Source organism: Danio aesculapii, chromosome 16, assembly GCF_903798145.1.
Source record: "Danio aesculapii chromosome 16, fDanAes4.1, whole genome shotgun sequence".
NCBI lineage: Eukaryota > Metazoa > Chordata > Actinopteri > Cypriniformes > Danionidae > Danio > Danio aesculapii.
In genome coordinates this window covers 42,568,058-42,578,172 of record NC_079450.1, presented here as the reverse complement: position 1 = coordinate 42,578,172, position 10,115 = coordinate 42,568,058, and the positions used below count along the sequence as shown (strand labels likewise).

At 38.4% G+C, this 10,115-nt stretch overlaps 1 protein-coding gene across 1 annotated transcript in view; it reads left to right on the top strand.

Annotated features, from left to right (window-relative positions):
- The window catches only part of mrs2 (magnesium transporter MRS2), a 132,294-nt gene that overhangs the window by 35,286 nt on the left and 86,893 nt on the right, over positions 1-10,115 (top strand). The window contains exon 4 of the mRNA XM_056475428.1: positions 7,790-7,902. Within this exon, the coding sequence (XP_056331403.1) occupies positions 7,790-7,902 (113 nt within the window). The remainder of the gene's footprint in view (positions 1-7,789; positions 7,903-10,115) is intronic.

The window sequence follows — 10,115 nt, the reverse complement described above, 5'->3', positions numbered from 1 at the left end:
TCACAGAGCACTTGCACCTATTCCATCATCCACCGCCAGACCCCGCTCGATCATCGCCAAGTTTCTTAACTACAGGACGAAAGAATTGGTCATCAAAACTGCCTGGGCAAAAAAGGTGATCGAATGGAAAGGCAACAGAATTTTTTTCAACCATGATTATGCCCCTTATGTGTTGTTGGGAATACCAAGAAACCAAAAAGATGCTGATGGAACATGTCATCAAATTCCAAATGCGTTTCCCGGCCAGGTTAAAGGTGTTCTGTCCTGAAGCCACAGTTCTCTACAACTCCGCGGAAGAGGCATCGACTGACATGGAGAAAAGAGGTTTCCTGGTAGCCATACACAGCTTGTCTAATTCACTGATTTAGCACGTTCAGCGGTTGATGTGGAGAAAGCCCGGCAAAAAGCACGGTACATCTGCTTATTCACTCCCCTCATATAAAGGCGTCCACAAATAGTCGATTAAAGAATAAAAAATGTCCTTATTGAGGGCCAAAATTGAAGGTACTCTTTTGTCCTTTTTTAAGTTGGACGCTTTTGTTGTCATTTGTTACTTTCTTGCTTTGTATGTTATATTTTTCTTCCCGATTTAGAAAATACTAGATTACTTTTAAGTCTAAATTGCTACGGAGGAAAAGACAAACTATTACTAAGTCTAAATGACTCGTGCATGGGCCCTTAGTACGAGGCAAGTACAAGAGGCTTCTCCCATGGAGCACATTTATCATCTTTGCTCATTTAAGGGTCGTTATGTTGCAACCTCTTACTTGGAAGTCGTGTTTCTCTTTTCATTTACATTGACTTTCTTTCTATTCAAAGTTCAGTGTGTTTTTCGTTGAGTTCATGTTCACAACTACTTCAGAAGGGGGTGTTATCTGATCATTGTTACACGAGCTTAAGAGATCATAAATATCTGGAAATATGCGAATCAATCGGAAAATGCACAATTGCATAAATGTAGCGTCATACAATGTTAATTAGTCCTGTAAAAAGAAGCAAGATTTTGACTAAATTTGAAATTGCTTTACTTCAGGAAATCAATCTCAACGTAGCAGATCACAACAAATTGAATTGAATGGGGTTTAAATACACTTTCTCATCTTCATATGGATCTGGATATACGAGAGGGGTTGCAGTCTTAATTTCAAACAAAATTGCTTACGAACATCTTGCCGAAATAAAGGACAGAGAAGGAAGATGCATAATGATTAAAGGCAGAGTAGAGGGCACCCTTGTCACTATTCTTAATGTATACACTCTTCGAGGTAGTAAATGCTCTTTTTTTTAAGACTTTGATAGATCTAATAGCATCAGAATCACAAGGTATCCTTGTTTGTGGTGGAGATTTAAATGTTTTATTAGACTCAAAATTAGATTCCTCATGTTGTACTACCCAGCTAACAAACCCCATAAGAAAACACACTGTTAAAAGAAATGGGTTTGATTGATGTATGGAGATACTTTCATCCAGGACAAAGAGATTATACATTTTATTCACATCCACGTGCATTCTATTCAAGAATTTATTATTTTCTTGTATTTGAAAAAGACAAATTTAGAATTAAAAATTGTAACATAGGATTAATCTATATATCTGATCACGCTTTAATATCACTCTACCTAAATCTGGAAAATAAACCAAAAAACACTCTCTGGATATTAAACTCTGGCATACTGAATAATAATGCTTAGACTTAGACTTGTTTTCAACTGGTTGTGTATTGGTTGTTGGACATTTAAAATTGTTTTCAGCTATCTGTGTTTAGTACTAGCAAGTTTTAGCCACTGTTTCCTTTGTTACTGTAAGAGCTTGTGTGCCGAGCCGGAGGTTTTTTCGCGCCCCCGCCGCTGCAGTTTCAGGTGTATTTACTCTCGAGGCGTGTCCAGCTGAGCTCAATCAGCAAAGCGTTTGGGGGTGTATATAAGCGACTAGTCTCACCGCGGCAGCGGTCGCGGCAGCCTCGTGTGAAGCCCGCCTCGTGTGAAGACTGACGAGAGTAAAGACCATCGACTCTACCTGCGCGACTCCACCGAGCAAAGACACCGACAAAGCACTTGAGTACTTTTTACTTTATTATTTTACGTTATCTCTGCACTCATTATTGTTTTCCTTGCACTTTATTATGTGTTTACTAATTCCTGTTGTTACTAACACTCACAAAGCACGGGAGGTACGCTGCAGGCGCAACCCTCACAACCTTCGATCAATTCATGTATCCTCTATTTCACAACTCTCTCTCTCTGTGGGCCTCTGGAATTGTCAATCTGCTGTTAACAAAGCAGATTTTATTACCTCCATAGCCACTCATTCTGACTTTAGTCTCATGGCTCTAACTGAGACCTGGTTTAGACCAGAGGACACTGCTACACATGCAGCTCTTTCTACTAATTTCTCTCTTTCCCACACTCCTCGTCAGACAGGGAGAGGGGGTGGGACTGGACTACTGATTTCCAAAGAATGGAAATTCACTCAGAGACCGTCCCTACCAAAAATCAGCTCTTTTGCATTCCATGCAGTCACCATTATCCACCCCTTCCGCATAAATGTGGTTGTCATCTACCGCCCCCCGGGTACATTAGGGCACTTCTTAGATGAACTGGATGTTCTTCTCTCATCTTTTTCTGATTATGACACTCCCTTGTTGGTGCTAGGTGACTTCAACATCCACATTGAAAGACCTCAAGCTGCTGACTTCCAGACTCTGCTTGCATCTTTTGACCTCAAAAGAGCACCTACTTCTGCTACTCACAAATCAGGTAATCAGCTAGACTTTATTTACACTCGACATTGCCTCGCTGATCAAACACTAGTAACTCCACTACAAACATCGGATCATTTCCTTCTCTCTCTCAACATCCACATTACTCCTGAGCCGCCAAACACTCCAACTCTAGTTGCCTTTCGCAGAAACCTACGCTCTCTCTCACCCAATAGACTATCCACCATTGTTTCAAACTCTCTTCCTCCATCTTGCAAACTCTCTGCACTTGATACGAACAGTGCCACTGATACACTCTGTTCCACGCTAACATCATGTCTAGACAGACTATGCCCTCTTACATCCAGGCCAGCCCGGGCCAGTCCTCCTGCACCCTGGCTCTCTGATGTTCTCCGTGAGCATCGCTCAACTTCGAAAAACTAAAAATCCTGAACAGCTCATAACATACCAAACTCTTCTGTCTTCTTTCTCGGCTGAGGTTACTTCTGCAAAGCAGACATACTTCCGTCAGAAAGTCAACAGTGCCACCAATCCTCGCTTACTTTTTAAAACATTTTCCTCCCTCCTCTATCTTCCTCCTTTACCAGCATCCTCCACACTCACTGCTGATGACTTTGCTACATTCTTTTGCACCAAAACTGCAAAATCAGTGCTCAATTTGCTGCACCTACAACAAACACGCAAGATACACCACCAACACCACACACTCACCTCTTTTTCTGAGTCTGAGGTGTCCAATCTCATGCTATCAAGCCATGCAACCACCTGTCCGCTTGATCCCATTCCCTCTCATCTCTTGCAAGCCATTTCTCCTGCAGTCATACCAACACTGACTCACATAATTAACACATCTCTTGACTCTGGTCTATTCCCTACTTCATTTAAGCAGGCTAGGGTAACCCCACTGCTAAAGAAACCCAACCTGGATCAAACGCTACTTGAAAACTACCGACCGGTATCCCTGCTTCCATTCATGGCCAAGATTTTGGAGAAAGTAGTGTTCAATCAAATCCTGGACTTTATTACTCAAAACAACCTCATGGACAACAAGCAATCTGGCTTTAAGAAAGGCCACTCAACTGAGACTGCCCTGCTCTCAGTCGTGGAGGATCTCAGACTGGCTAAAGCAGACTCTAAATCATCTGTCCTTATCTTGCTGGATTTATCAGCTGCTTTTGACACTGTAAACCACCAGATCCTGCTATCTACGCTTGAGTCACTGGGCGTCCCAGGCACGGTTATTCAATGGTTCAGTTCTTACCTCTCGGACAGGTCATTCAGGGTGTCGTGGAGGGGAGAGGTGTCCAACCTACAGCATCTAAACACTGGGGTACCTCAGGGCTCTCTTCTTGGGCCACTTCTCTTCTCTATCTACACGGCATCTTTAGGAACAGTCATCCAGAAACATGGATTTTCCTACCACTGCTATGCTGACGCTACCCAGCTATACCTCTCTTTTCACCCTAATGATCCCTCGGTTCCAGCTCGCATTTCAGCTTGCCTGTCAGACATTTCACACTGGATGAAAGATCATCATCTTCAGCTTAACCTCACGAAAACGGAAATGCTTGAAGTTTCTGCCAACCCGACTCTTCACCATAACTTTTCAATCCAGATGGATGGAGCAACCATCACTGCATCCAAAATGGTAAAAAGCCTTGGAGTAACGATTGATGATCAACTGAACTTCTCTGACCACATTTCTAGAACTGCTCGATCTTGCAGATTCGCACTCTATAACATCAGAAAGGTCCGACCCTTCCTATCTGAACATACAGCTCAACTCATTGTTCAAGCTCTTGTTCTCTCCAAACTGGACTATTGCAACTCTCTGCTAGCCGGGCTACCAGCTAATTCTATCAAACCTCTTCAGCTGCTTCAGAACGCAGCAGCACGTGTGGTCTTTGATGAACCCAAAAGAGCACATGTCACTCCGCTACCCACCCCTTTGCACTGGCTGCCAGTTGCTGCTCGCATCAAATTCAAAGCTCTGATGTTTGCTTACAAAGCGACCTCTGGCTTTGCTCCTTCGTATCTGCTCTCACTTCTGCAGATGTATGTGCCCTCCAGAAACTTGCGTTCTGTGAATGAACGTCGCCTCGTTGTTCCATCCCGAAGAGGGAAGAAATCACTTTCCCGAACTCTCACATTCAATCTGCCCAGTTGGTGGAATGAACTCCCTAACTACATCAGAACAGCAGAGTCACTTGCTGTCTTCAAGAAACGACTAAAAACGCAACTGTTTAGTCTCTACTTTCCTTCCTAATCTGCAACTGCCTCTCTGGCTTTACCACTAACTGTACTCTCTCTCTCTCTCTCTCTCTCTCAAAAAAAAAAAAAATTTTTTTACTAATGCTTAGCTTCTTAGACTTTACACACCTGAAACTTGTCTATAGCACTTGTTCACTGCTGCTCTTATAGTTGTGTAAATTGCTTCCTTGTCCTCATTTGTAAGTCGCTTTGGATAAAAGCGTCTGCTAAATGACTAAATGTAAATGTACTAAATATAAACTATGAAACCTTATTTCAGTCCTAGCTAAAATACTTGAACTGCTAATGCCGGAATTAATTAATTCTGATCAAACTGGATTTATTTGTGGTAGGCAAACACAAGACAATGTTAGATGAACTCTCCAAATTATCAGTCATATCCATGACTCTAAGGTACCAGCTGTCCTTTTAAGTCATGCAGAAAAAGCCTTTGATTCAGTCAATTGGTCTTTTCTTAAGTGTATCCTCACGCACTTTAATTTCCATGAAAATTCAAAACAAATATTCTTGTCCCACTGCAAGAATCAAAATAAATTGTAATCTTTCAGACCATCACACTGGAGAGGGGCAGGAGACAGGGGTGCCATCTGTCCCCTTTGCTTTTTGCATTATTTATTGAACCCCTGGTACAGTGGATCAGGCAAAATACAAAAATAAAAGGTATTAACATCAAAGATGTTGTACATAAAATAGCATTATTTGCTGATGATATCTTAACTTATCTGAGGGACGCAAATGAATCATTAGTTGAATTATGGAATACATTACATACCTTTGGGTCTATGTCAGGATTTAATCTGAATATAAAAAAACACAAGTATTAACCTTTAATTATAACCCCTCAAAATGAGTATCCTATAAAATGGGATTCTAAATGTATTAAATATTTAGGAATAAATATCCCCAAGGATATGATCAATTTAGAAATGCTTAATTATGGTCCCATTAAGAAGACAATAAAATTAGACATTGGAAGATGGAATTACACCAAGTGTAAAAATTAAAACCCTACAATTGAGTAAAGAAGAAGGAGGTGTGGCCCTTCCATGTTTGCAAAAATATTTCTGGGCAGCACAACTGAGATGGATATTCTGTTGGTGCAATCCAGAATACCAAGCAAGATGGAAGGACATAGAGATTGGTTGGTGCGATGAGTTTCCTATTCAAACAATCATTGTGGATTAAAACTTAATAAAACAAGATAATCAATGGATCAAGGTAACCTTAAAAATGTGTCTGAGATCATTAAGGTTTATAATCTAACAGACTGTATGAAGGTTTTGAAGTGGGTATCATATGACTCAGACTTTAAACCAAATACTTTAGTTATGCGTTTTAAATTATGGGTTAGGAAAAGGATAACAACTTCTTCTTCGATTATGGATAAAGGACATTTATTAGATTTTAATTCAATAAAAGAAAAAATTTATTTTGACTCCAAAGACTTCTTTAGATATCTTCAGCTCCGACAACATTTCTATCAAAAAATTAAAAAAGACACTGATGGTGATATGATTGAGAGTGCTCTAGTTAAATTATTCTCCTCAGCTTATATGGCTGAACCAATGTCAAAAACTGTAACTAACTTGTATAAATCACTGATGGACCTACAAGGGGATTCATCTCTGTACATTAAAGAAAGATGGGAGAAAGAAAGTGGCATTATCCCAAATGAGGATTGGCTAAATATATGTAAATTACAATGGGCTACTTCCCGTTCTTCATATTGGAGAGAATTTCGCTGGAGAAATATTATTTGTTTTTTTCCTTACTCCAAAACAGAAAATGTCATTTTATGGGAACACATTGCGGTTTACACGACGCTAACCATTTTCACATATTTGGAGATGTCCTAATGTCAGAAGTTTTTGGAAAGGGACACATAGCACTTTAGAAAATATCTTAAATATTTTAACTGATTTCAGCTTTAAGGTACTTAGGTATGCTGTCAATGGATTCTTTGGAAAGAAAAAACAAATATATGTATAGAATTATCCTTGCTTCAAGTAAAAAAGCCATTACTAGATGCTGGTATAAACCTAATCCACCACAAATGCAAGATTTGATTGATGTTTTGAAAAATATATTAATTATGGAGAAAATTACAAACAGTGTGCACAACCAAATAGCTATATTTGTTGACTTTGGTTTAAATTGATTGAGTACATTACTCCTATTCAACCTAATGTTTTTCTTCTATAGAACTGGTATTACTGGTAATATTGTTTTCACCCCACTACCCCCTTTTTTATTTTTTATTCTCTGTATATATTGCTGTATATAGTTTTGATTAGGATGATGTAAAATAAGGCAAAGGGATATGTTCTGTTGCTGTTATGAAGAAACTAGTGTTTTCTCTTTGGTCCCTGATTGGGGAATTTAAACTGTAAAAGCTGTAAAAGTGACAAATGTCTACTTATGCTGTGAATTGTATGTCTCTGCAATAAAAACTTAAAACAACAGTCATTGCCTTTTAATCATTGCCTTTCAGCAGGTATGAAAACAGGATTACTTAGCTGAATACGCAATTCCTGGCCAGGATGTTTTTTTTATAAAAAAAGAAAAACATGGAATTTATGGTCATTTTAGCCGTAAGTCATTTACTGCTAATTGGCTACAAGTGTTTCTTTGTTTTCAGCAGTGTTTTTCAACTTTTTAAAGGAAAAAAATAAGCAGTCCCCTGTTTTAATTTTATTTAACATCTAAATAATTTTGTTGAGTTTTTAAGTGTTTTGTGGCCCAATTTTACCATGCTAGATTTTAACTATTTGATCTCTGTCTTATTTTGCATTCTGTAGCGAAAAAGAAGACTGAACTTTATCAGGAGATCGGTTTGCAGGCAAGGGATCTGAGATTCCAGCACTCAACAAGTGTTACATCACGGAACAATGTCATCATCATCCGGATGGAGGTATGAAAACTAAAATAAACAGCAACCTTTTAAGTTTTAAGTATATTTAATTATATATATATATATATATATATATATATATATATATATATATATATATATATATATATATACAGATGTTACTACTTCAATGTGTTCCTTTTGGCGCCATTCATACCGCGGCGACAGCGGTACTTGGTGCGCCAGCAGCTTTTGACCGCTGGGTGGCAGTTTAACCACATATATTCAGCTTTGCCTTTCCACAACACTAAACAGACTTTTCTGTGCGTACCTTATGTGATCAGATGTGTTCAATTAAAATATAATTTTGATTTAGTTTTCTTAGTAATAAACATGATCTTACCAGGGCTTAAAGTATTCCGGCACCATGCCGGATCTCCGGCGTGCGGCCGTGAGAGAAAAAAAAATAGAGCTTGCACATGCGGTTTAGTTGGGGATGCTCAAAATAACCGATTAAGCAATAACCGAGCTGTAAGATGATTTAGGGTGGGCTACAACCAACAAACCCCTTTTTTATTTTATTTATTTTATTTTTTTGAAAATTACAGTTATTAATAGTTCTTATATAATATCAGCTTTTAAAATAGCCTACAATCTACGAATCAAACAAATCCAAAGATTTTCTTGATTTTGGTATAATGATAACTCCGCACCAAACTGAGGCTTTCATTTTATAGCTTATAAAACATGTATGCAATGTCATATGTAAGGGCTGTGACGGTCACCGTGATGACGATCACTCTAGAACACACGTTTTCTGTTTTGTTGCCAAGTAGCCTATTCATTTATGAATATAACGTTAACAGACGTGATACAGCAAGTTCAAGTTCAGCCATGAACCTCGCTGGAAAACTTATATTACATCGCCAATCTGGAATCATTTTGGATTCGTGGCGAACGAGAAAGGCGAATCAATAATTAGGATGAAGCTATTTGTTGGGCTTGTTTAGAAAAATAAGTATTAAATGGACAAACACGTCGAACCTCCAGAGCTGCGGTCATGTCACCCAGCCCATGAAATGCGGAGCCAGCTCCGGTGTCATCTACTGAACGCAAATGCCCAGCTAGTCCAGCCAGGTATGGCAGAGAGGCCTTTTCAAAAATGGCCAAATACAAGAGAGAAACTGATAAATAGTCGACGTTGATGAGAAATGGAGCAGCATATTTGGTAGTTGAGAACGTGCCGCTCCGCAATGTAGAGCTGGTTTCCGAGAAATGCAGGCGTCGGAGCAAGATGCCCTCTTTGCCACGGTTGCGAAAAAGTATCTGCATGCGCTACAGGCACACCGTCTCAGTGCTGCTGGAAGCATTGTAATCTCAAATAAGTCTCCGCTTAAACCGAACAAAGTCAACATGTTAGTTTTTCTGGCAAAGAATTAAAAATATGAATAGAAAACAAAAGGCGGAGAGACGCAGTTTTTTTTCAACATCTGACTTATGTTGTTACAAGCCTAGGCTAATATTTTTGTTCTTCGTTACTATTTATATTATTATTGATTAGTATTTGTGAAGTTTCTAAAATGTAACGTTTACTGTTTCAAGCAGTTAAAGTTATTTCTATTTAACTAGCCTACATTATTATAGGCTGTATAGGCTGTATTGTGTTGTTTTATCAACGAAAGTTAAACAACAAACATGTTCGTTTGTACGGATATTTAGCATAATACTTTGATCTTTTTTGATTTCTTAATTTTTACATGAAATGTAAATTAACTTAGGTAGGCTACTTGGGTACAGGGGCGTAATTTGTTGGTAGTATACCGAGGAATGCTTAGACAGTGAATATTGTCATCATTATTTAAAAAATTATAAATAAATAAATAAATAAATAAATAAAAACCCCTAGTTTCTCTGTCGCAGATCCATCATTTGAATCACGTTAGTTATAACGTACACCCATAATGATGAAGCACACCATAATCACGAGGGCATTAAAATAAAGACAACCTAAACAAATTTATAATTGTTTATTTATTTAATGTGTTTTTTATAATCACCCTTATGTTTTCGTTTTAAATGTAAGGCTGTTGCATAATACAATTTTAATTTATAAGTGACTTTGCTGCGTCCCCCTTGATGTTTCAATAACGCATAATAATCTATACACCATATTAAAGACAACAGAAAGACATAAAACTTTACAAATTACCTGTCCCCTTTTGTAGACTCAATACAAGTGTCAAATCTTGAAAAAATTGCCAGAGCCATATTAA